The sequence below is a fragment of the Mobula hypostoma genome, chromosome 2 (assembly GCF_963921235.1).
Source record: "Mobula hypostoma chromosome 2, sMobHyp1.1, whole genome shotgun sequence".
NCBI classification, from domain to species: Eukaryota; Metazoa; Chordata; class Chondrichthyes; order Myliobatiformes; family Myliobatidae; genus Mobula; species Mobula hypostoma.
In genome coordinates, this window is record NC_086098.1 from 104,166,264 (window position 1) to 104,194,190 (window position 27,927).

Sequence of the window (27,927 nt, forward strand, 5' to 3'; positions counted from 1 at the left end):
AGGAAGGGAAGCCCCTTTCTTTAAAAAAGGAAGACATCTTCCTTGTCCTAGAATGAAAAGCCTCATCCTGAGAGCAGATGCGACGGAGACGGAGGAATTGCAAGAAGGGGATGGCGTTTTTGCAAGAGACAGGGTGAGAAGAGGAATAGTCCAGATAGCTGTGAGAGTCAGTAGGCTTATAGTAGACATCAGCGGATAAGCTGTCTCCAGCGACAGAGACAGAAAGATCTAGAAAGGGGAGGGAGGTGTCGCAAATGGACCAGGTAAACTTGAGGGCAGGGTGAAAGTTGGAGGCAAAGTTAAAGTCAATGAGTTCTGCATGCGTGCAGGAAGCAGCGCCAATGCAGTCATCGATGTAGCGAAGGAAAAGTGGGAGACAGATACCAGAATAGGCACGGAACATAGATTGTTCCACAAACCCAACAAAAAGGCAGGCATAGCTAGGACCCATACGGGTGCCCATAGCTGCACCTTTAGTTTGGAGGAAGTGGGAGGAGCCAAAGGAGAAATTATTAAGAGTAAGGACTAATTCCGCTAGATGGAGCAGAGTGGTGGTAGAGGGGAACTGATTAGGCCTGGAATCCAAAAAGAAGCGTAGAGCTTTGAGAGCTTCCTGATGGGGGATGGAAGTATATAAGGACTGGACATCCATGGTGAAAATAAAGCGGTGGGGGCCAGGGAACTTAAAATCATCGAAAAGTTTAAGAGCATGAGAAGTGTTACTTATAGTAGACATCAGTGGATAGGTCAGTAGGTACTTTCTCATTTATTCTGATTAATCTGGGATCAGGTAGTGGGGAGATAGTTAGAGCAATGGTGTGCTCCGTATGCAGTATGTGGGAGGTCAGGGTCAATGCAGTTGTCCCTGATGACCACACCTGCAGAAGGTGCATCCAGCTGCAGCTCCTATCAGAGCGAGTTAGGAAATTGGAGCTGGATGAACTACGGATCATTCGGGAGGCAGAGACAGAGATACATAAGAGTTATTGGGAGGTAGTCACACCGAAAAAACGGGAGGTAGGCAACTGGGTGACTGTCAGGAGATGGAGGGGGAGCAGGCAGAGAGTGCAGAGCACCCCTGTGGCCATTCCCATCAACAATAAGTATACCGTTTTGGATACTGTTGGTGGGGATGACCTACCAGGAACAAGTTGCAGTGGTCCTGCCTCTGGCACTGAGGTTGGACCCTCGACATAGAAGGGGAGGAGGGAATAGAGGACAGCGGTAGTGATAGGGGATTCTATAGTCAGGGGGGCAAATAGGAGATTTTGTGGGGGAGATCGGGAGTCTCGGATGGTATGTTGCCTCCCTGGTGCCGGGGTCCGGGACATCTCAGATCTGGTGCAAGTTATTCTCGAGAGGGAGGGCAAGAATCCAGATGTTGTGGTCCATGTAGGGACCAACGACGTGGGTAGGAAGAATGAGGGGTCCTGCGTAGTGAGTTCAGGGAGTTAGGTGCGAAGCTGAAGGGCAGGACCTCCAGGGTAACAATCTCAGGATTGCCACCTGTGCTACATGTGAGTGAGTTGAGGAACAGAAGAATTATACAGATCAATATGTGGCTGAGAGGATGGTGCAGGAGGGAGGGCTTCAGGTTTTTAGATAATTGGGCTTTGTTCCAGGGAACGTGGGATCTGTTCCGATGGGATGGTTTACACCTGAACTGGAGGGGTACTAACATTCTTGCAGGAAAGTTTGCTAGTGCTGCTTGGGGGGGTTTAAACTAAATTTGCAGGGGGCAGCGATCCAGAATGTGAGAGAGGATAGCGAGATGAAGTATAAAGGACAGGTGAGGATTACACGGTTCTGGAATATTAAGTGTGAAGTAGAGAAAGGTGAGGTGGAACGAGTGATAAGGAGGATACATGTGCAGAGGGATGGTCTGACGGAGCATGGAGTTAAATGTGCAGAAAGAGTAAGTAAATTTAAGAAGGACAACAAAGTTCAAGGGGCGTATAGCCCGGTGAGAGTTCGGGGAGCTGGGTTATGCACAATAGGTAGCGATTTAAACAGAGAGAGGAGAAATGGGTTAAAAATTCTATATCTGAATCCGCGAAGTGTCAGAAATAAGGCGGATGAGCTTGAAGCTCAGGTGCGAATGGGTAACTATGATGTTGTTGGGATAACGGAGACATGGCTGCAGGGGGATCAGACCTGGGAATTGAATGTACAAGGGTATACGTGCTATCGAAGGGACAGAAAGGTGGGCAGAGGGGGTGGGGTGGCCCTGTTGGTGAGGAAAGAGATTCAGTCTCTTGCAAGGGGGGGAACATAGAATCAGGAGAAGCAGAGTCAGTGTGGATAGAACTGAGGAACAGTAAGGGCAAAAAGACCCTAATAGGTGTTATCTACAGGCCCCCAAACAGTAGCATAGATATTGGGTGCAAGTCGAATAGGGAGTTAACAATGGCATGTGGCAAAGGAAATGTCGCAGTAGTTATGGGGGATTTCAACTTGCAGGTGAACTGGGAAAATCAGGTTGGTACTGGACCCCAGGATAGGGAGTTTGTAGAGTGCCTACGGGATGCATTTTTGGAGCAGCTTGTACGAGAGCCGACCAGGGATAAGGCTATTCTGGATTTAGTGTTGTGCAATGAACAGGATTTGATAAGTGATCTTGAAGTAAAGGAGCCATTAGGAGGTAGTGACCATAATATGATAAGTTTTTATCTGCAAGTTGAGAGGTATAAGGGCAGATCAGAAGTGTCAGTATTGCAGTTGAACAAAGGAGACTATGGAGCCATGAGGGAGGAGCTGGCCAAAGTTCACTGGTCGGATATCCTAGCAGAAAAGACAGTGGAACAGCAATGGCTGGTATTCTTGGGAATAATGCACAAGGTGCAAAATCAGTTCATCCCCCGGAGAAGGAAGGATTCAAAGGGGGGAAAGTGGCCACAGTGGTTGACAAAGGAAGTCAGGGATAGCATAGCATTAAAAAGAAGAAGTATAACAGAGCTAAGGTGAATGGGAAGACAGATGATTGGGAAATTTTTAAGGAGCAACAGAACTTAACTAAAAAGGCAATACGGGGAGAAAAAATGAGGTATGAACGCAAGCTAGCTAGGAATATAAAGGAGGATAGCAAAAGTTTTTTTAGGTATGTGAAGAGAAGGAAGATTGTTAAGAACAATGTTGGGCCCTTGAAGAATGAATTGGGAGAAATTGTTATGGGAAACAGAGAAATGGCAGACGAATTTAATAAGTACTTTGGATCTGTCTTCACTAGGGAAGACACAAGCAATCTCCCAGATGTATGGATGGGCCAAGGACATAGGGTAACAGAGGAACTGAAACAGATTGACATTAGGAAAGAAACGGTGATGAGTAGACTGATGGGACTGAAGGCTAACAAATCCCCAGGTCCAGATGGTCTGCATCCTAGGGTACTAAAGGAGGTGGCTCTGGAAATTGCGGATGCATTGGTGATCATTTTCCAATGTTCCTTAGATTCAGGATCAGTTCCTAAGGATTGGCGAATGGCTAATGTTATCCCACTTTTTAAGAAAGGAGGGAGGGAGAAAACAGAGAACTATCGCCCTGTTAGCCTAACATCAGTAGTGGGGAAGATGCTAGAGTCCATTATTAAAGATGAAATAGCGACATATCTTGATAGCAGTGATAAGATTGGGCCGAGCCAGCATGGATTTACCAATGGCAAATCATGCTTGACTAATCTATTGGAGTTTTTCAAAGATGTAACGAGGAAGATAGATGTGGGAGATCCAGTGGATGTGATGTACCTTGACTTTCAGAAGGCATTTGATAACGTACCACATAGGAGATTGGTGGGTAAAATCAGAGCTCATGGCATTGGGGGGAGGATATTGACATGGATAGAAAACTGGTTGGCAGACAAAAAGCAAAGGGTAGCAGTGAATGGGTGTTTCTCGGAATGGCAGGTGGTGACTAGTGGGGTGCCACAGGGCTCGGTATTGGGACCACAGCTGTTTACGATTTACGTCAATGATTTAGAGGAAGGCATTGTGAATAACATCAGCAAGTTTGCTGATGATACTAAGCTGGGTGGCAGTGTGACGTGATGAGGATGTTAGGAGAATTCAAGGTGACTTGGATAGGCTGGGTGAGTGGGCAGAAACTTGGCAGATGGCGTTTAATGTGAATAAGTGTGAGGTTATTCACTTTGGGAGCAAGAACAGGAAGGCAGATTATTATCTGAATGGTGTGGAGTTAGGTAAGGGTGAAATACAAAGAGATCTAGGAGTACTTGTTCATCAGTCTCTGAAGGTGAATGAGCAAGTGCAGCAGGCAGTGAAGAAGGCTAATGGAATGTTGGCCTTTATTACAAAGGGAATTGAGTACAAGAGCAAGGAAATCCTTTTGCATTTGTACAGGGCCCTGGTGAGACCACACCTGGAGTATTGTGTGCAATTTTGGTCTCCGGGGTTAAGGAAGGACATCCTGGCTGTGGAGGAGGTGCAGCGTGTTGGTTCACTAGGTTAATTCCTGGGATGTCCGGACTGTCTTACGCAGAGAGGTTAGAGAGACTGGGCTTGTACACGCTAGAATTAAGGAGATTGAGGGGGGATCTGATTGAGACATATAAGATTATTAAGGGATTGGACAAGATGGAGGCAGGAAATATGTTCCAGATGCTGGGAGAGTCTAGTACCAGAGGGCATGGTTTAAGAATAAGGGGTAGGTCATTTAGGACAGAGTTGAGGAGGAACTTCTTCTCCCAGAGAGTTGTGGAGGTGTGGAACACGCTGCCTCAGAAGGCAGTGGAGGCCAATTCTCTGGATGCTTTCAAGAAGGAGCTAGATAGGTATCTTATGGATAGGGGAATCAAGGGTTATGGGGACAAGGCAGGAACCGGGTATTGATAGTAGCTGATCAGCCATGATCTCAGAATGGCGGTGCAGGCTCGAAGGGCCAAATGGTCTACTTCTGCACCTATTGTCTATAACCCAGAGGATGGGCAAGGGGTATAGTCAGAGGGACAGAGGGAGAAAAAGGAGAGAGAAAGAAAGAATGTGTGTATATAAATAAATAACGGATGGGGTACAAGGGGGCAGTGGGGCATTAGCGGAAGTTAGAGAAGTCAATCTTCATGCCATCAGGTTGGCGGCTACTCAGACGGAATATAAGGTGTTGTTCCTCCAACCTGAGTGTGGCTTCATCTTTACAGCAGAGGAGGCCGTGGATAGACATATCAGAATGGGAATGGGATGTGGAATTAAAATGTGTGGCCCCTGGGAGATCCTGCTTTCTCTGGCGAACAGAGTGTAGGTGTTCAGCAAAACGATCTCCCAGTCTGCGTCGGGTCTCGCCAGTATATAGAAGGCCACGTAGGGAGCACCGGACACAGTATATCACCCCAGCCGACTCACAGGTGAAGCGTCGCCTCACCTGGAAGGACTGTCTGTGGCCCTGAATGGCAGTAACGGAGGAAATGTAAGGGCATGTGTAGCACTTGTTCCGCTTACAAGGATAAGTGCCAGGAGGGAAGGGGGGGACGAATGGACAAGGGAGTCGCATAGGGAGCGATCCCTGCGGAAAGCAGAGCGGGGGGGGAGGGAAAGATGTGCTTAGTGGTGGGATCCCGTTGGAGGTGGCGGAAGTTACGGAGAATAATATGTTGGACCCAGAGGCTGGTGGCGTGGTAGGTGAGGACCAGGGGAACCCTATTCCTAGTGGGGTGGCAGGAGGATGGAGTGAGAGCAGATGTGCGTGAAATGGGGAAGATGTGTTTGAGAGCAGAGTTGATAGTGGAAGAAGGGAAGTCCCTTTCTTTAAAAAAGGAGGGCATCTCCCTCGTCCTGGAATGAAAAGCCTTATCCTGAGAGCAGATGTGGCGGAGACGGAGGAATTTCAAGAAGGGGATGGCATTTTTGCGAGAGACAGGGTGTGAAGAGGAATAGTCCAGATAGCTGTGAGAGTCAGTAGGCTTATAGTAGACATCAGTAGATAAGCTGTCTCCAGAGATAGAGACAGAAAGATCTAGAAAGGGGAGGGAGGTGTCGGAAATGGACCAGGTAAACTTGAGGGGTGAAAGTTGATGAAGTCAACGAGCTCAGCATGCATGCGGGAAGCAGCAAGGAGACGATCATGAAGAATTCCACAGGTTCCACGCTGGGAAAATGAAGTAACAGTCACAGAAGATCTCAGCCATTGTGTTGTATTCCGAAATCCATGTAGAGATATTACAAGATGACAGTCACGGAATATTCCTTAGCACAAATGGTCACCACATAACACCCGAATACATGTAAGGGTTAACGAAAGTGGTTGCCACAGAATACTCCGAAAATCACGTATAGATCATATGAAGTGACAGTCACATATCCAATATGCACTGTGTGCCGCTCATTCACCCAATCCTTTGGGCATGGGAAAGTATCGAACTTCCCCCATTACTGTTGCTAGCTCCTGCTTGCAGTCCTCTATCTCTATCTCTATCTCTTTCTCTTCAGAAGTTTTCTAATGACTGCCATAGTTGGATGCATCAGCAAGGGAGATGAGGCTGAGTACCGGGCTGCGGTAGGAAACTTTGTCACATGGTGTGAGCAGAATTATCTGCCGCTTAATGCGAAAAAGACTAAGGAGCTGGTGGTAGACCTGAGGAGAGCTAAGGTACCGGTGACCCCTGTTTCCATCCAGGGGGTCAGTGTGGACATGGTGGAGGATTACAAATACCTGGGGATACGAATTGATAATAAACTGGACTGGTCAAAGAACACTGAGGCTGTCTACAAGAAGGGTCAGAACCGTCTCTATTTCCTGAGGAGACTGAGGTCCTTCAACATCTGCCGGACGATGCTGAGGATGTTCTACGAGTCTGTGGTGGCCAGTGCGATCATGTTTGCTGTTGTGTGCTGGGGCAGCAGGCTGAGGGTAGCAGACACCAACAGAATCAACAAACTCATTTGTAAGGCCAGTGATGTTGTGGGGATGGAACTGGACACTCTGACGGTGGTGTCTGAAAAGAGGATGCTGTCCAAGTTGCATGCCATCTTGGACAATGTCTCCCATCCACTACATAATGTACTGGGTGGGCACAGGAGTACATTCAGCCAGAGACTCATTCCTCCAAGATGCAACACAGAGCGTCATAGGAAGTCATTCCTGCCTGTGGCCATCATACTTTACAACTCCTCCCTTGGAGGGTCAGACACCCTGAGCCAATAGGCTGGTCCTGGACTTATTTCTGGCATAATTTACATATTACTATTTAACTATTTATGGTTTTATTACTATTTAATTATTTATGGTGCAACTGTAACGAAAACCAATTTCCCCCGGGGTCAATAAAGTATGACTATGACTATCTCTATCTCTATTCATTGAGGCTCCTATTCAGGCTCCTTTTCATTGACTACAGCTCTGCCTTTAATACCATTATTCCAAATAAACTGATTCCTAAGCTCCAGAACCTGGGCCTTCGCACTCAGATCTGCAGCTGGAGTTTCAACTTCCTCACAGTCAGGACCCAGGCTGTAAAAATAGGGTACGAGCTGTCCTCTACAATCACTCTGAGCACCGGTGCCCCACAAGGCTGTGTACTCAGCCCCCTAGTGTACTCACTGTACACCCATGATTGTGTAGCCAAGTTTCCATCAAACTCAATATATAGGTTTGCTGATGACACAACAATTGTAGGCCGTATCTCGGATAATGATGAGTTTGAGTACAGAGAGGAAATTAAGAACCTGGTGGCATGGTGCGAAGACAATAACCTATCCCTCAACGTCAGCAAGATGAAGGAATTGGTTGTTGACTTCAGAAGGAGTCGTGGACCGCACGACCCAATTTACATCAGTGGTGCGCAAGTGGAACAGGTCAAAAGCTTTAAGTTCCTGGGGGTCAATATCACAAATGACCTGACTTGGTCCAACCAAGCAGAGTCCACTGCCAAGAAGGCCCACCAGTACCTTTACTTCCTGAGAAAGCTAAAGAAATTTGGCCTGTCCCCTAAAACCCTCACTAATTTTTATAGATGCACCGTAGAAAGCATTCTTCTAAGGTGCATCACAACCTGGTTTGGAAGTTGTCCTGTCCAAGACCGGAAGAAGCTGCAGAAGATTGTGAACACAGCGCAGCACATCACACAAACCAATCTTCCGTCCTTGGACTCACTTTACACCGCACGCTGTCGGAGCAGTGCTGCCAGGATAATCAAGGAAACGACCGACCCAGCCAACACACTTTTCATCCCCCTTCCCTCCGGGAGAAGGCTCAGGAGCTTGAAGACTCGTACGGCTAGATTTGGGAACAGCTTCTTTCCAACTGTGATAAGACTGCTGAACAGATCCTGACCCAGATCTGGGCCGTACCCTCCAAATATGCAGACCTGCATCTCGGTTTTTTGCACTACCTTACTTTCCATTTTCTATTTTCTATTTATGATTTATAATTTAAATTTTTAATATTTACTATAGGTTTGTAATCCAGGGAGTGGGAAGTGCAGAATCAAATATCGCTATGATGATTGCACGTTCTAGTATCAATTGTTTGGCGACAATAGAGTAACTCCCAGTCCCAGTCCCAGTCATTCCAATCAATGAGGTGATATTGGAGGTGTGCATTGTAGAGGTGCCCTGCCCTATAAAAAAGACACACAAAGCACAAAGTCAGGTTACTGACAGAGCCTGCTCTTCTCAAACAGAGTCTGTTTATTGCCTCAATCGAAACAACTTTCAGAGAATCTTAGAAGAAGAATTGTAGGGATGCATGAAGCTGGAAGAGGCTAAAAAAGTATTTCTAAAGACCTGAGTGTTCATCAGTAAGAGAAATTGTCTACAAATGGAGGAAACTCAGTACTGTTGCTACTCTCCTTAGGAGTGGGCATCCTGCAAAGATCACACCAAGAGCACAATATGCAATGTTGAAGGAGGTGAAAAAGAACCCAGGGATAACAGCAAAAGACCTGTAGTAATCTCTAGAACGTGCTGAAGTCTCTGGTCTTGTGTCCACTATAAGAAAAACACTGAACAAGAATGGTGTTCACGGAAGGACACCATGGAGGAGACCATTGGTCTCCAAAACAAAAACATTGCTGCACACCACAAGTTTTGCAAAAGACCACCTGGATGTCCTAAAAACCCTTTTGGAACAATGTTCTGTGGACAGATGAGACAAAAGTTGAACTTTTTGACAGAAATGCATATTGCTATGTTTGGAGGAAAAAGAGCACTACACACCAATACCAAAACCTCATCCCAACTGTGGAGCATCATGGTTTGGAGCTACTTTGCTGCCTCAGGGTCTGGACAGCTTGCAATCATTGAGGAAACAATGAATTTAAAAGTGTATCAAGACATTTTACAGGAGAATGTCAGGATAGCAATCTGTCACCTCAAGCTTAATAGAAGTTGGATAATACAACAAGACAATGATCTGAAAGATGAGGAAATCAACAACAGAATGGTTTAAAAAGAAGAAAATTAATGTTTTGGAATGGGTGAGTCATAGTCCTGACCTTAATCCTATAGAAATGTTGTGCAAGCAATTCATGCAAGGAAGCCCAGCAACTTCCCAGAGTTGAAGAAGTTTTGCAAGGAGGAATGGCCTAAAATTCCTCCAAGCCAATGTGCAGGGCTGATGAACAGTTGTTGAAAGCAAAGGTTCACATACTTTTTCCATCAAATACATGTAATAATCGATCATTTTTCTCAAAGAAAAATGAACAAATATGTTTTTGTGTTATTTAATTGGGTTTTCTATCTAGTTTTAGGACTTGTGTGAAGATCTGATCACATTTTAAGTCATATTTATGCAGAAATAGAGAAAATTCTAAAGGGTTCACAAACTTTCTAGCACCACCATATGTAAAGTATGCAAACATTATACAGCCTTGAGATTCATCTCCTAACAGGCAGCCACGAAACAAAGAAACTTCAAAAAAAAAATTTTTAAAGATTGTCAAACAACCAATGTGCAGAGAGGAAAAAACACCTCATGCCCATGAAACAATAACCACAAGCAAGCAGCGTTCTGAATTGGATGACCACAAAGAGAGTCCCATCGTTCAATGCAGAGCCGAGTCGTGGAGCAGTGATCAGAACCGGTCCGTCCCTCACCTCGGGCCCCAATGTCCTGATGTTTTCAGTCTGGCCTAGTGCCTGAATCGATGTCCAAACATCAGATTCAATTGCTCTGGGGCCAGGACGACACCACTTTGATTCGGCCCACACTTGTCCTTTCCGATTCAGCCCTTTGCTTATGTCTCCATCCAAACATCGAATTCAGTTGATTGGGTACACTGTGGTGCCCAGACCTCACTGCCTTGATTTGGCCTGTAACTAACATTATGGATTTAGTATGGCACATAAATTTCCATCCAAACATCAAGTTGAGTGGATTTGGTACACTTTGGTACCTGGACCTCACCGCCTTGATTTGGCCTGTAGCTGATCTTTCAGGTTTGGCATGGTGCTTAAAATGATTGAAACTCTGGTCTTCTTCGCTCTCAGGGACAGGCCTGCCACCTCACCTTGCCTCTGTACTGCCACATTGAATTGCCTTCAGGTCTAACGTGAAGTTACAGACTATTACTTACAATGATTATTTGGCAGAAAATGTGTGATTAACAAAGTATTTAGTTGTTTTCCCTGTTTCGTTAGCCACCAGCGAGAAGTTGCTGCGTTTTAGCAGCCCCATCTTAAACTGGAATCCCACATTTTGTGTATGTGTTTCTCAAGATTTCCATCTTAATTGTTTACAATAGTGATTGCCTTGTTCTGATTAAATATTTAGAGCATTATTCTGAAGATATACTTAGATAGTACAATATAGATTCTGCCGTTTGTTTAATAGCAAACATAGAGTTGGAAGGGCATGGCATATTGGCATTTCTAACATATCACCAGTGCCATCAACGGGAATTTATTATTACTACAACTGTCAGTGAAAATTTTGTATGGATAGTAACAAACTTGCATTAATAACAATTTCGATATGGAATTGATGTGAGTTTAAAAATTACATTGAAAAGTGTTTGATCCAAGATGAGAGAGAGAGTTGGGAGAGGAATACTATTTTTACATTGATTGTTGAGACAGTATTTTCTTTTGTGAGAGACTAAGACAGAATTAAGTACATGTGAACAGTAATGTATAGATCGTGGAGCTTAAATTTTATTTCTGCATATAAAAGTAATCAAAGTTTGACACAAGATTGATTCATCTAAATGAAAGGGTTATCATTTGCATGCCAGAGAGCAAAATTTATTCAGGTTGCTTCATTTGGAATTTTGATATTTGTGACCAAAATTGAAGCACTTTGTGGAAATAGAACTTCACTGTCAATACATAACAAAAGTGATCCATTGTAGTATTTATGACAGGATCAAAGGTAGATTAATTGTTACAACAAAACCAAATGGAATATTGTTCAGAAATTTGGAACAATTTCATGTGAACAATAAACATTTAATTAATTAACTTGCAGAAAATCAATTAATGTACAACAGAATCAGGTTTATTGTCACTGATATATGTTGTGGAAGCTGTTGTATAAATTACAAAATGCGCAAAACAAAGAGTTCGTGTTCTGGTGGCAGAGAGAATGAAGCTATTTCTAAAACATTGACTGGGGGTCAACAGGCTCTTGTACCTCTTGTACTTCTATCTTAAAGTACAGACCTACATAGTAAATAGTTGGCTCTTACAGAAAATAGCTGGGCTGTCTGTTCTTAGCAGGGGCACTGATGGAATAGTGGTAGTAAAATGGCTATCTAGGAACACAGGACCGCATTATTGCCCAAATTGCAGGTAAGATCTTTGGAGTACTTCCCTCAACTGTTAAAGGTTGTCTTAAATCATGATTTCCTTTTCCTTCCAGCAAGAGAGAAGAGGTTCTGTTTTTTTTAGAACAATTGGAAACCATTTTTCTTTTATCCGGCACTCAACCCATTTCTCTTGATAAAACAATTCTCAAGCTCATCCCTGCACTAACTCAAGAAAAATCTAAAGGCTTATAACTCCCATTATTTGAAAATTCCAATATCTAACATACGATTTATCAATCAATTCATTTCACTGTTGCGAATGATTGTGGAAATTAATTTTGAATTTTATCTCTGAATTTTATTCATGCTATATTGAAATAAATGTCTTCTATTGACCAGTGAGAAATAACTTGAGGGTTGCTTGCTGATAAGGTAATGCATGCATTCAGTGGGCAGTAATTTTATTCTAAGTACAGTCTGCACTCTTATCTACAGCATTTTTTTGAAGTTTTTTTTCTATTGTAGGAAGACAATATTATAGTGACTAAGGATTTTCGCCGAATTGAAAATGGCTATCAGATGGAAGCAGAGGTACCATCTTTTTTAATTTTGCATAAACTTGTAAGAACATGCAGGGTATAAGCTATCCATGGCAATAAATTGATTATAATAATTATGGCCAAATAAATATTTGTTACCATCGGTTTTGATTTCATTTGAAAAGGCAAAGTTGATTGCTAAATACGAACAGTTCATTTCAGTTACATATATAATTGTAGAGTACTAGCAAATGTATTTGTAAATTTCAGTCTTGTTGATAGAATTTGTACATTTTATTTTCTTTATGGCAGTGAGTTAATTAGTTTACTAGGTAGGGTACTTTTCAAGGCTTAGTTTACTGCTCTCATTTTGCTCAACGTGCATCCTGCTCTGAGACTTCCATTATTGATAATGACTGTTAGCTTCCAGAGCATCCACCTACTGCCAAAATCATCCAGTTATTTCTTTTACTTTAAACACTTTTTTTTAAAGTATTCAGGATTTTAAAGGTGTTATTATGAATTCTCATATGCACCCAAGGCCCATCAGTCATTGTTTCAGACTTACTCAAGTTCTTGGCTTGTTTTCTGGTACTAGCTGTTGCTGCTTCCTGGAAAAAGTACAAGACTCAAATATTTTAATTTTGCTCTCAATTTCTATTCTTCTCCCACTTTCTAGTGGTCGATATATCACTCTTCCCTTCCCTTTTGTGGCTTTTCTATCTCCTTCTGAGAAGATATGGAGTGACTAAATTCCTGCAGCTATGTTGACTAAAAATCCTCTCTCCCTGCTTTTGTAAGCATTCTTTTGTCCCAGGTTTTTTCTGTCCCCACCACAGCCATTTTGATGGCAAGCCTCCCATATCTTTAAGATGTCTTCCTTGTTTCCTTGATAATACCTTTGCTTTTATAATAATTGATTAGATCTTCACTCTGTTTCAAACACTGCATTCTCATTGCTCGCCTTCCAGCCAGAGGAGTTTTTCCTTTGGAGGCACATTCAGCCAACATGTTCAGTGGCACAGTATCTGTTACTTGCTCATTCTTTTGAGATTCCACCACCAGATACGTCTTCCCTCTCCTTGCCTTCCCTTCCAGTATCCCAAAGGGAGCATTTACAACTCTATGGTTTGCTCAACCACATGCACTTATCAGCCAAAAACTAGAGATGCCATACCTGCCAATTTACCTCCTCCTATCTCACCATTCAGCTACTTGAACAGTTGTTTGATGTGAAACAGCAATTCACATGTACTTCTAATCGAGAATTCAATTCTCTATTCACAATACGTGCTCTCCTCTTGAAATGACTGAAAACAGTGGGTGACTGCTTTACAAAAATCTTGAGTTTCCATTGGCACTTTAATTACCCGTTCTACTCCTGCACATCCAGATCTGCTTTTGGTCTCTTATGCTATTTTAATGAAGCCTATGTAAGCTCAAGGAACGCCACATCATCTTCCGTTTAAATGTATTGTAGCTCTCAGGAATTAGTATTGAACTCAACATTTTCCGGTAGCCATCACTATTTTGCCTGTCTCTAAAAACAAACAGTTCTGATGTAAGCTTATCCACTTGTAACATGAAATAGAACATAGAACATAGAATAGTACAGCATAGTACAGGCCCTTCGGCCCACAATGTTGTGCCGACCCTCAAACCCTGCCTCCCATATAATCCCTGACCTTAGATTTAATAAATAATGATAATAAATAAATAAGCTAGTTTTCCCTCTTTAAAGATTATAGCTATTTGCAGCATTCCTTTTTGTTTCAGATGTCCAGTAAATACAGTGTTCTGTATCTCCCAGTTCCAGAACTTTCTATCATTCATCTGTTACCCAAATAGCTGCCTTCTGTTTGACTTGTGACAAATTGTGTGTCCCCCTGTACCCTTACTTCAAGTGTACGTTAAATTTTAAAATGACTAGCAAGCCGATCAAAAGTGAGTTTTGGAGTTTAAACCTATTATTGTGTGGATCAAGTAAAATAATTGAAAATTTTATGGGGAATTTACTTGCTTAGATCGCTCTTTCATTTTTGAATGCTCTAGACCAGGGGTCCCCAACCTTTTTTTGCACTGCGGACCGGTTTAATATTGACAATATTCTTGCGGACCGGCCGACGGGGGGCGGGTTAGGGTTAGGGTTGCCAACGAACAAGAGTAGCAGTCAAATGCGTTGTTTACCCAAAAGGCTATAATGACCATGAAGCCTTGTGCGGGCACCAATGCGCATGCGTGTCGTGACCTGCCGATTCCTTCCCCCCCCCCAAGCAAATCCTTTTTGGCGATTCTGTTCATGGGGATGGGTGTTAATCACTACCGGAATATAGGTGATAAGTGGGTAATACACTCAATTTTGTTTCTAAACGGGTTTATCTAACAAATTTAATATTAAACACACAGCGTATATTTTCCTCGCATGGATATAATGATAAGTCAATTATCAGGGGAGCTTGAAGTGTTGAACGAACTTCCAGTAAAAGTGGCAGAAGCAGGTTCGATATTATCATCTAAAGAAAAATTGGATAGGTATATGGACAGGAAAGGAATGGAGGGTTATGGGCTGAGTGCAGGTCGGCGGGACTAGGTGAGAGTAGCGTTCGGCACGGACTAGAAGGGCCGAGATGGCCTGTTTCCGTGCTGTAATTGTTATATGGTTATATAGGTCACTTATAAGTCAATAGCATCATAACATTTTAAGTAACATTTGGATATTAAACACACAGCATGTATATTTCCCCGTATGAATATATAAAATCATTGCAACACACCAATATCGCTGAATCAGCGGGAGCCCTGGGCTTGTTTCCCCGCAACAACACCGTTCTATCAAGGGGTGATGGGAGACATCGATACTCGAAGGGGGTTCCTTATGTCCAGTCTATTCCGCAATTTAGTTTTCGTTGCATTCATTGCAGAAAACTCCGCTTAGTAGAAAAATGTTGGAAATGAAAGCAACGTTTTCAGTGCTTTAGTGGCTATCTGAAGATATTTAGCCTTGACTTTGATCCAAAATGCCGACAGAGATGTGATGTCAAACATACTTTTCAGCCCGTCGTCATTTGCAAGCTCGAGGAGTTGATTGCCTTCCCGCCCTGACATGGATGACGCGCAGGTCATGACCTCGCATGCATAATGGCTGATCAGTGGCCGTGACAGGGAATGAGGAAAGGTGCAGCTGACCAAATCATATCGCTTCCTCGCGGCCCAGTGGTCGGGGACCGCTGCTCTAGACAGCTAACCATTATATAATCCTAGAATGTGGAACAGAATATACTTACATCTCATATCTGTGAATAGTGAAAGCAGCAAAAGACATCAACCTGCATTAAATGCATATCATGTTAATCTTTGAAATAACATTGACAATTTCTTATTGTGACCTTCAATTTGAAGGAAAATGAATAAATACTACAGTTGTTAGATAAAACAGAATTGATGGTTTATCAGTTATAAGGTCATATAAAGTTCAGGAAGTTTTGTACTTTTTATTTGAATTTGCTTTTAAAAAAACACTGTTTTTGCCCTTTCCTAGGTCAGTGTAATATTCAGTGATTTTGGCAAGATGGAAGATTTATGTAACCTGTTAGTGGAAAAATTAGACAATTCTGTCATTGTTAGTTCACCTCAGTTCTTCCACACACCCGAAGTTGTGGAAAACATCAGGTAACTTTGATTACTTTGTACAGAATCAGAATGTAATGTAATGATTTAACACATTGTCCAAAGCAAATGTTTTAATTTGTTCAATTAGATTCCAAGAACATTCTTTTACTGTTTGATTTCCCACATTTTCCTAGAATTGAAACATTACCATTAGTTAAATCTAAGTGAATGTTCTGATCCATATTGCATTTATAATCTTATTTATGAATTATCAGACAGGCTGCGAAAAACTTGATATGCAAGTTCTAAATCTATTCTGTCTTGCAGTTGCTATTGGAATGTTAGTAACATGTACTTTTATCTGAACATTAAAAGTAGGAAATGTACATAAGAAAGTAAAGGCTATTTAAAAATTTAAAATCCTGCCCCATCTAAAGTCTACTTGTTATCTTGGGAGCAGGTAGTCCCAATGTGACTAATTAAGCTGCATCTTAAAGAAACACTGAATTCTCTCAATTGGGGGAAAAATTATTAATATTATTATTGCACTAATTATTTTTCTTACGTATTTATTTTTTAAAATTAATCTAATAGCTATTATTCTCTCCTGGTATACGTTTCATGTATCTGCTACCTGACTAGGTAGTGGTTAACTATTGGACTTGGAATATGGTCATTTAGATGGAGTCACATTCAGATTGAGATCAGGAGCACCTAAATTTTTTGTGGCAGACACTGGTATCCTGCACAAGACTATTGAATTATCGACGGTTAATTCGATCTTGTTCTTTTTTTTGCTATTTCCTCCCAAAGAGTAAGGCAGATTATTTGAACTTTATTTATTTGTCTCTTAATATACAAGTACTCTCTCTAATACCGCTAATAATATTGTTGAAAAATTGGTAAGGATATTATCTATATAAGATAGCTGGCTAGGTACACAATGTTAAACTATCCAAACGCAATCCCCACGTTCCTTTGGGCTTCCATTGGCTCGATGGTTAGTCTGCCTTTCATCCTGGATGTAGGGGGCTCTTTCTAAGGAGATATTACACAAATGTAAACTTCCTGTTCCTCCTTGTAGCCTTCCAAGAGAGATGTTTATTCACTTGCTGAGCTTAGCCTTTGTTTTTTCAGTTTCATAGAGTTAAATAGCACATAAACAGGCTCTTCAGCCTAACTCATCCATGCTAACTGACGTGCCTTCTTGAGTTGGTTCCAGTTGCCTGCATTTTGGCCATTTGACACTGAGTCTTTCCTATCCGTGTACCTGCCTGAAAGTCTTTTAATTGTTGTAATTGTACTTGTCGCTACCACTTCCTCTGGTATTTACCTGCTATTCTGTGTGAAAATACTTGCTTCTGGTCCTGTCTGACCTTAAACCTGTGGCCTCTAGTTTTAAACACCACTAACAGGAAAAAGACTGACATGCCATCTTATTTATCCCCTTGTGATTTTATTCCTCAAGGTTACCCAGCACCCTCCTTCATTGAGGAAAACAGTCCCAGCTTATCCAATTTCTCCTTGTAACTAGGCTTTCAGTTCTGATCTTTTCTGCATCCTCTCACTTAATTAATTCCTTCCTACAGTCTGGTAACTGAAACTGCACACTCTGTTCCAGGTGTGGTCTTGCTAACATCTTGTACAGCTGTAACAATGACAAACCAATTCTTGTTCTTAGTGCCCTGCTCAATGAAGGCAAGCATGCCGTACACTCCCATGTTACCTCTGTCAGAGAACTATGACTCATACTTATAAGTCTCTGTTCTACAACACTCCATAGGGCTCTGTCGTTAATTGTGTATGTTTTGCTCTGACTTCTCAAAATGCCACTTTGCCCTTGTAAGTTAAGCCCCAGGTGCTATTCCTTTACCTATTTTCCCACGTAATCAACACCCTGTTGTATCCTTGGACAACCTTCTTTACAGTACCAACAACTTTAATGTTATGTGCAGACTTACTAATTATGTTACCTATATTCTCACCCATTGTTAATAGTTTGTATGTATGTGGCAACGGTAGATCAGCACTAAACCCTGTGGAACACCACTGACAATGAAGAACAACCCTCCACCATCGCCCTGTCTTCTTCCAGTTGGCTTAGCTCACTTAGATTCTACTGGAACTGAACTTGTAAACTAACCTACCGTTTGGTACCTTGACAAAAGCCTTTTGAAAGTCCATGCAGACAAGTCTACCACCCTGCCCACATCAATTTTCTTAGCGACCTCTTCACAGAAACTCAAGCAAATTCATGAATCATGGTTTCCCATGCACAAAGCTTGCTGGCTATCCCTAATCTGAATCAGAATCAGATTTAATATCACTGGCATATGCTGTGAAATTTGTTGTTTTGCAACAGCTGTACAGTGCAATACATAATAATAAAAAACTATAAATTACAATAAGAGTTCATTGGGAGACAGTAGGGCCAGAACATTTTGGAGCAATTAAGCTGCTGGTCCAATTAGCTGAATTTTATGGAAATAGTTAAAAAGGTATATTAAAAAAATTGTTTAATTGAGTAACAAAGTATGTACTTCAATGAAATACAGAAAGAAATTGGAACACTACCAACACTACTAATAAATACATAAACTATGTATTAGTTCCTAATAGTTATCAATGGAGGAATCCATCCAGTGTATGCTACTGTGTTCTTTTGCTTGACTAAAATTAGCACAGACCCCTAGTGCAAATAGTGGACTGCTTTCATACAATGCTTTCAACGATTGCGTCCTCCAAATCTTAATTTTCATTGTAACATTCAAGATTATGGTTGATACCTTCAAATTCTTTGTAGTTCCTAACTTGTTAAATTAGTGAAATCACTTTATTTTCATTCCTGGCTGTTTCTGGTACCTCTGAACTAGAATACTTGAAAGCAGTAATCAAAACAGTTCTGAACTGTCTTACTGCTTATTTCACACCAACTAAAGTGACAAAAGATTTTAAACACAAACACACGCAACTGATTTATTTAAAAACTGTTCACTCCAAGTACAGTGTAATGTTTAATGGCCACACAGTACAAATGACTGGTGCTAGTTGGAAACTGTTCAGCTGTAGTCTAATAAAGCGTCATGGTGTCCCAAATAAAGGAAGTGAATCCTGGCTATTTTCTTGATTCGATTTTGTTCTTTGAGAGTGCCTATCCTGTTTAACCAAAAGCCCAATTAATTGGAATCCACTGTATTAAAAAATTAATTCAGTAGTGCAAAAAGAGAGCAAGAAAAGTTTTTCATATATAAAATGTTACTTTTCTTGCTCTTTTTGTAAGCATGTCCTGGGTGAAGGGGGTCCTTAATGATGGATGCTGCCTTTTTGAGGCATTGCCTTATGAAGATGTCCACAGTGCTGGGGAAGCTATTGTCCATGATGGAGCTGGCTGAATTTGCAACTTTCTGCAGCTTTTTCTGATCCTGTGCAGTGGCCCTTCAATACCAGATGGTGATACAACCAGTTAGAATGCTGTCCACTGTACATCTGTACAAATTTACCTGAGCCTTTGGTGACATACCAAGTCTCCTCAAACTCCTAATGAAACATGGCTACTCTTGTGCCTTCTTTGTAATTGCATCAATGTGTTGGGCCCAGGATAGATCTTCAGAGACGTTTACATGCAGAAACTTGAACTTATCCTTGCCTTTATAAATACCGAAGTATAATGTCTCTTAGGATCCCCTCCAGTAACTTTCCCACTACTGATGTTTCACTCACTGACCTTTAGATCCCAGCTTGTTCTTGCATATCTTAAAGGACCTACATTAATTAGCCACTTGCCAGTCATCTGATATCTCACTGTCGCAAAAGGAAAACACAAAAAACTTGACCAGGACCCCAGCAATATTTTTCCTTTGCTTCCCACAATACCCTAGGATATTTTTTCTTTAGGTCTCAGGGATTTATCCACCTTTGTGCCACCCAACATAAAGCACCACCTTTGTGCCGAACAGTGAATATTACTGTCCACTTTCCTGAATTCCTAGCTTGCAGTCTTGACATCTTTGATTAGTACAGTTGAAGTACCGGCTCAATAATCTGTTTGTAACTTTCAGCAATGAATGTTGTCTTCTATCTAGTGATTTTTATCGTGAGTGTTTTGCCAACTGTCTTATCCATCCACTGACTTAATTATACATCTTAATTTGAGGTTTTCTTTGCAAGGTGTTTAGTGCAGTTTGTCATGTTGCATTCCCAGATCCATTTGGTGTACCAATGTGCTTCACCTCTCGACTCATTAATCCATTCTCTGAAAGCTGCTGTCTACAGCTTCAGACTTGTTTCCAGTAGCTTTTAATTTAGAATTCTTAGTAAATTAAAATGGCATTCCCCAAATACAGTGTTAATGTACACAGTGGGAACAGGAGCTGAAGAAAAAATGTCCTGATTCATTTTTCCTTCTTGCATTTTAATCCTATGTGGAAACCCTCTTCCCCCACCCATAGGTGTTTAATTGCTTGGTCTTCTCCAGCAGACTCCAATGTGCAATTTTATCTTCAAGTCCATCACCTCTTTTTCTGTTATCTAACTCTTTTCTATCACTATCAAACAATGCACCCAACCCCCTCCCCCACCCACCATTATTTTGTCATTATTCAGCGTATATTCTTTCACTTGTAACTCTGAGTAGTAGATGCTGGCATTTTCCTAATTAAATCCCTTAAAATTCAGAATTACCATCAGTCGAATCCTGAATTTCTGAAGTTCTGGCAGCTGTTCACCAGCATTTCTTAAACGTACTCTGACACTTTCTCCTGAATCCATCCATAAATTGTGCAGTACTGTATCTATCCTTTTGAATGAAGGGGAGCAGCTGCAAGGGATCAAGGTTTTTTATTTTTTGTTAGTTTACTTAAAATGTTTCAATAATGTTTGTTTCATATTTTGTCAATAGTTTGAATATTTTTATTGGTTTTGGAATGTTTTTATTTCTAACTGTTGAAACATTCAGCATAAGTCATTGATGTTGGACACCCAGAGCCAGTTTTAATTTTGTCCACTACTTGTGTGCGCAAGGCTTACTGGGACTGCTCTTCCTCCCCCTCCTAAGTGGTGTGATTCCTGCCCAGGTCCTTCAGCTGAGCAGGAGCTTTGGCACTATGGCTAGAGCAGCAAGTAACAGAAGATTCAAACAAAGTAAATATACCGTTGACTACAAAAACCTGGGGGTGTCTGTGGAGATTTTTTTTACTGGGAATTATTTTATATTTCCTACCATCAAGTGTTCAGATGAAAAGTATATTGTCCCTTAACATGCTTGACTGTTATATTGGTTACATATTTGTCTTCTGACATTATTTAATAATTTATTTAAAATGTGCATAATAGCTTTGCTATCCCTTCTATTGGTATTTCAAATGTGAATTAATACATCTGGGCTAGGGACCCTTCTAATTAACACAATCATCATGATCCGCTTTATATTCTAAATTGTGGTATTTTTATTTCTGTAATTTGCATTTGCTGCCAAGTTATTTTTATTCAATCCATCCCAAGTGGTTGTGTAGTATCTTAAATTTCCTTCTGTCTTTTTTACAATTAAATACCGTACTATGCTTCCATTTACCTTCCCATTAGGTTTAGTGCTTCTCTTAAATCCCTTTTGGTTTATCAAATTCCATTGTATCTCTAACTCTGTTCATTCAGTGTTCACCACTTTCCTTCACTTATTCCTGTCTTTTATTCATCTTTGGTAGCTCACTAATTCCATTAATGAGGAAATTCCATCTCTGCAGTTTTCCTAACTAGTACAATTGTCACAGTCTCAAATTTTTAAGTTTTAGTTATGATGTACTGGATTCGTTACTTTCTCATGCACCTTGACATGCCTACAATACATGGAATAGCAAGCCACTATGCATCAAAATTTGCTACTTTCTGGATCACAACATGATTCATTGGCCAGCAATAAATTCAGTTAATTCTGCTGAGGAAGTTGCAATTTTTTAAAAGAGGTATAATGTATAAATTGTGTCCCCATTCTATTAAGGAAGGTCTTGAGAGCTTGGTATCTCTGATGTACCAGTTTTCTTGTTTTTTTTTCATGTGTGAAATGTCATTTTCAAGTGTTATTTGTAAGGTCATATTGCAGTCAATGATAGGCATAGGTTTGGGTGGGGTGTGCAAAAGGGTCAATGTGCCTTGTAATTTTAGAGAGGAGCAGAGATGAAGCTACTCGTTTTCTGCTTGAAAAAATAATTTTTAATTCAGTTATTTTTATCATGCACGCAGGAATTCTTTAACTATGAATAATGGGCATGGTGTGATTTTTAAAGAGTATATAAAACTGTAATTGACCACTGGGAGAATTGTCATCCAGAACTCTCAATACCTGGCAGATAACTGATGAAATGGCTATTTATATTTTTGGTGAAAAATTTGTAGAGACTTCTATTAAACTGCATACTTGTGCAATTATTTTAAGGGTGAGATCATTATATTGAAGGCCAAAGCAAGCAACTAGAATTTCCACATCCTGCACCAGTCTCTGGCAGACAAGAACAAAGCAGAACTTTCTGCTGACAGCAGATGTTAGGTACTAGTTCGATCTATTCAGGATCTTGGAAGGGAAGGCAGATGAAACCTAGTGTTTTCTACTTTTTTCTAAAAAAAATAAACTCCTCTTCTTCCCTGGCCTGATTTATACAGGCTGCTGATTCTGGCAGTTTTGCCTTGCAGAGGAATCACTGCTCTAACTAGGACCTTCGGTTACAGAGACTTGATGATATCATCAGAGCATATTTAAAGAGGACCTTACTAGCTTGTGATAAATCCTTGGCAATTTAAAAGAGCAATCAACCTGACAGGGACAAAAAAGGATCAGGTGATTATCTCTCTGGCTCATTTCCACCAGGAAGTTAAAATCTAAGATGTCCATTTTCAATTTCTTATAAAAGGTACATAGCATAAAATTGTATCAGATCTACTTTTGTTTTACAGACGGCAGGCATGTCTTCGAGCTGTTGCAAATTCTCGCCGTAAAGCTTTTGAAGTGTGCCGCTTGCTTGGCCAGTCCCTGGGCAGACCTTTGATCATTCGGGAAGAAGAAACCAAAGAGAGTGAAGGTGGTGCTTCTGAACCACTAACTCCTGATAACACAAGGCCATTGACAATGCAGCAGCAGATTAACAATGCATCTGTGACTGTTTATTCCAAAGTGTTTGTGACTTTTGAACTTAAATCAAAAGACAATTGCAAAAGGAATAATTAAGTTGTGCTTTTAAGGAAACAATGAAGTTTTTAATGCATATTTGGGACAGCAATATTGTGACTGTAGTTTGGAGATTTTTTTAGTTTAAATACTGTATATTTTTGTCCTTGAAGCAAGTAAAATAGGTGCATTGAGCTTTTGCATTGCAGCACTTATTACTAATAAACCAGTGTGGAACTGATTGCAATCAGCATCAAGGACTGTGAGGAACAAAAAAGAACAACTTTTGTAAAAGGAATCTATAAGACAATTTATATTATATATATCCCTCATGGTTCCACCTCCTCCTTCCACTTCCATTGTTTTCAAGGGCTATGACGTCAATGCTTCCCCTCCCCCACCCCTTTGTCTTTCAAATTACTGGACTTTCAACTGAAGCTACAAGCATTCTTCAAATCCTTCCCCATCTTTCATTCTTCAGTCCTGATGAAGGGTTCCAGCCCAAAACGTCGACTCATCGTTTCTAATTGATGCTGCCTGAGCGGCTGAGTTCATCCAGTGTACTGAAAGTGTTGCTTTGATCACAGCATCTGCAGATTATTTTGTATTTCTGAACTATTACTCTGCCTAGTCCCATCAACCTGCACCTGAACCATAGCCTTCCATACCCCTCAAATCCACATACTTATCCAAACTTATCTGAAATGTTGTAATCGAACCCGCATCCACCACTTCCACGGGCAGCTTATTCCACACCTCAAACCACCCTCTGAGTGAAGAAGTTCCCCTTCATGTTCCCCTTAAATATTTTAACTTTCTCTGTTAACTCATGACCTCTAGTTCTAGTCTCTCTTTACAACCCTATCTACCTGTAATGCCACTTTCAAGGAAGGATGGGCCTGTATTCCCAGATCTTCTGTTCTACCACACTTTGCAGTGCCCTACCCTGGTTTGTCCTCCCAAATGCAACACCTCACACTTTTCTGCATTAAATTCCATCTGCCTCTTGTCAACCCATATTTTTCAGCTCTTCCAAATCCCACTGCAAGCCTTGATAGCCTTTTTCACTATCAGCTACACCCCCAATCTTGGTGTCAGACATCCCACCCTGCAAAAACTCATTTCAGGGAGGTAGCACCATCAATTTGTGGGAGACTCCCAGGGGAGGTGGGATATCTGCAATAGAGTAGTTCCTTAGCAGCTGGACAGCTAGTTTAAATAACGTTAGCTATGCTAATGAATGAATGACACCTGTTAAACTCACCTCAACATGTCTTTTACAGTCTTAACCCACCATGGGCAATAGAAAAGTCACTGTTGCAAACAGTGCAGCGAGCAACACTGTCATTATTTTTACCCCTATTAGGCAGGGGTACACTTTAGAGTAGTCTGGGGTGACGTACGTTTTATATTTTCTTTGGAACACTCTGCCATGGCGTGCGCACTGTCTCTCATGTTTGCTCGCGTGCTGTCAAGCGCTCTTGCTTGCTCTCGCTTGCACTGTCTCGCTCGCTCGCTTGCTCTCTCTCGCTCGCACACTCTCTCTCGCTCGCTTGCTTGCTGTCTCGCTCTCGCGCTCTCTTGTATTCTCTCGCTCGCTCTCAAAAAAATTGATTTCCGTGATACTATATATAATTTGCGGGCATCAGGGAGCCACTATTAATATGCAGGGGACTCCCGGAACTTCCGGCTGATCCAGTTTACTACATTATCATGCAGATTGTTGATATAGATGACAAACAACAACAGAACCTGCACTGATGTTGTGTCGTTTGTCTATCTTTTTCTCTACTAAGCATGAGCTTTAGTAATAGACTACCAAGTTCTAATCCTAACCTCCCTTCTATGATACGCAAATGTCAGTGAACAGAGATTAACCTCTCTGCACTTAATCACAATGGAGTTTCAGCAATAGGAGTACAAGTGTGATCATCACAATAAATTTGTACCCTAACACTTTGTAGACTTGCAGTACTATGCAAAAGTCTTAAGCACATGTAAAATAAAACCTGTAAAGCAAAAATCCTTTCAAGAATTTAAAATAGTTTCTACATATCAAAAAAATTACTATAAAGAGCAGTGAACTCTAAAAAATGAAATCAAATCAATATTTGGTGTGATGTAACCACCCTTTGCCTCTAAAACTGCATCAATTCTTGGGTACACTGTCATGCAGTTTTATAGAAAATTGACTGGTAGATTGTTCCACACATCATGGAAAACTTACCACAGTGCTTCTGCAGAATTTGGCTGTCTTGCTTGCTTCTGTCTCACCAGGTAATTACAGACAGCCTTGATGATGTTGATATTATACCATTTGTTACAGAACTTACTGTTCTTCTTTTTGCTGAAGATAGTTCTTTATGACCTTGACCGTGTGTTTGGGGTCATTGTCTTGCTGCAGAATGATGTTGGGACCATTTAGATGCCTTCCTGATGGTATTGTGTGATGCATGAGAATATACTTGCACTTCTCAGCATTGAGGATTCCATTAATTCTACAAGATCACCAGCTCCATTTTCAGAAATGCAGCCCCAAACCTGCAGGGAACCTCTGCCGTGCTTTACTGTTGGCTACAGTCATTCAGCCATATAGTACTCTCCAGCTCTTCTACAGTTGAGTCTCTTGGCTTTGTTTCCACTTCAGAGGAATGACTTCTTGGCAGCAACTCTTCCAAGAAGACTTCTGACAAGACTTCTCCAGACTGTGAAGGGGTGTACTGTACTTGGGTTCCAGTGGTTTCTATGAGTTCAGAGCTGATAGCAATGCTGGACTTCTTGCAATTTAGAAGGGAAGTCAGTTAGATGTATCTCTTGTCTGCTGTATTCAGTTTCTGTGGCTAACTACTGTGTTTCTGTTCATCAACCTTGCTCATTTCTTCGTGCTCCTTTAGAAGAGCTTGGACAGGACATCTTGAAATTCCTGTCTATCATGAAATTTCTGCTTCGGAGAGACTTGCTGATACAGGATGACCACTTTGTCTTGTTGCTAAGATCATTCATGCCATGGTCTAAGAATTGATGATTTGAAGGTTGAACTATCACGTCTGTCACATAGTCATCTTTTAGTTTAGTTGTCCTTTGTCCAGTTTGATTCCTTCTACACCTATTTTTGTTTCAGTTAATCAGTTTAGTTCATTCAACTAATGTGATTGATCATTTGGATCCTGTTTGTTATCTTTGTTTAATCATTCACTGGGCTTTATACCTACAAAAGTAATCAAGTTTTTATTTGAAAAGTAGTCTAATATTTAATATGTTACTTTCTTTAACAAAATACAAAAATGTCTCTTAACTTTCAATTTTTTTGGAAAATGAATGTTTGGATATCTAAAATTTGCTCTTTTCTACTGACAAGGCAGAAGACAAAAACATTTAAAACAAAATTTATTTTAAAAAACCTCAGCATGCCCAAAACTTTTGCATAGTACTGTAAGTATTCAGTTGCCCTAAGAATCCAAAATCAAAGTACACTTAAAACCATATATTTTATTATGTTGATTATGGGTCCATCTTACCAACAAACTTCTGTATAAGAATAGCCATTCCAGAAAAAAAGCTAGTTCTTACTAGCAATAATTTTTTGATTAAAAGATGGTTGTGATGCTATTAAAACTTTTAGGCTATAGTGCAAAATTCTTTCCAAGGCTGTATACCAACTTATACTAAGCAAACCACACCCCTTCTGTCTGATGGGGTTGGAGTTCAAATGTTAAAACTGACTGTAGGGAACATCTGAGGATAGGAGCCTAGAAAACATTCAGAACATCTCAGTCAATTAAAACCAAAAACATGAAATGGGAACATCAGAAGATAGATTAAGATTAGCTTTATTTGTCACATGTAGATCAAAGCATACAGTGAAATGTGTCGCAGGCAACAAATCAAGTCGTAGAGAATTGTGTTGTGCAGCCTGCAAGTCTCACCACATTTCTGGTGCCATCACAGCATGCTCGCAACTTGCTAACTCTATCTGTAAGTCTTTGGAATGGAGGAGGAAACCTGTTTGGTCACGGAGAATGTACAGACTCCTTACAGGCGGCAGCAGGAATTGAACCCTGATCAAATATCATTGGTGCTATAATAGCATTATACTAATTGTTTCACCTTAATGGAACAATAAACTGTACAGAATTAAACACTTACAACAACAGACTTCCAGCTTTCAATGTAACAATCACTGATACTGAAGACAAAGCAGAGATATTTTTGAAGATGTGCTTCCATAAAATTAATCAGGAAATTATTCAGATGTATTTCCACAAAAGAAACTAATTTCATTGTCCATTGAACCTGTCACGAAATACTTGATTCAATCACTCTGTCTCTGTGCATACATTCTACTGGGCTTTCCTAATTGGCATCCATGCTTGGGATCCTGGACCTTGGAAGCAGGCCAGGGGCATACAGACAGTGAAAGTCTGGATGTCATTCTCATGCTTATGCACAAATAACTTGTCCAAAATTTCTTCTAGCTTCAGGTTTCCAACAATATTGTTTCAAGGTAGTTATTTCCTTATAAAGAGACTGCTTCCCCTCACAGATGAAAGGGGGTTTGTTTTATAATCTGTTTATTCTTATCCTGTAATATTAGACTGTTGTTACTCTTGTCCCCACTGGGGAGTCATTGTGCTTTTCTCTGGAATATAGTGGAGAAGAGGCCCCGGTTTCCTTCACCCTTATGATAATCGCAGTAGCCATCCCTATTGAAGATAGGTTCTTAGATTGCTACTGAAGAGCATCTCTGAAGTGTTCCATTTTTGCTATTGTAGGTTTTGTCATAGAAACATAGAAAATAGGTGCAGGAGTAGGCCATTCGGCCCTTCGAGCCTGCACCGCCATTCAGTATGATCATGGCTGATCATCCAACTCAGAACCCTGCACCAGCCTTCCCTCCATACCCCCTGATCCCTTTAGCCACAAGGGCCATATCTAACTCC

At 41.0% G+C, this 27,927-nt stretch overlaps 1 protein-coding gene across 1 annotated transcript in view; it reads left to right on the top strand.

Annotated features, from left to right (window-relative positions):
* The window catches only part of irak1bp1 (interleukin-1 receptor-associated kinase 1 binding protein 1), a 53,152-nt gene extending 25,498 nt beyond the window's left edge, over positions 1-27,654 (top strand). Inside the window, exons 2-4 of the mRNA XM_063040322.1 lie at positions 12,212-12,277; positions 15,764-15,894; positions 22,777-27,654. Coding sequence (XP_062896392.1) covers positions 12,212-12,277; positions 15,764-15,894; positions 22,777-23,047 — 468 coding nt within the window. The 3' untranslated portion in view covers positions 23,048-27,654. The remainder of the gene's footprint in view (positions 1-12,211; positions 12,278-15,763; positions 15,895-22,776) is intronic.
* The last annotated feature ends 273 nt before the right edge of the window (positions 27,655-27,927 follow it).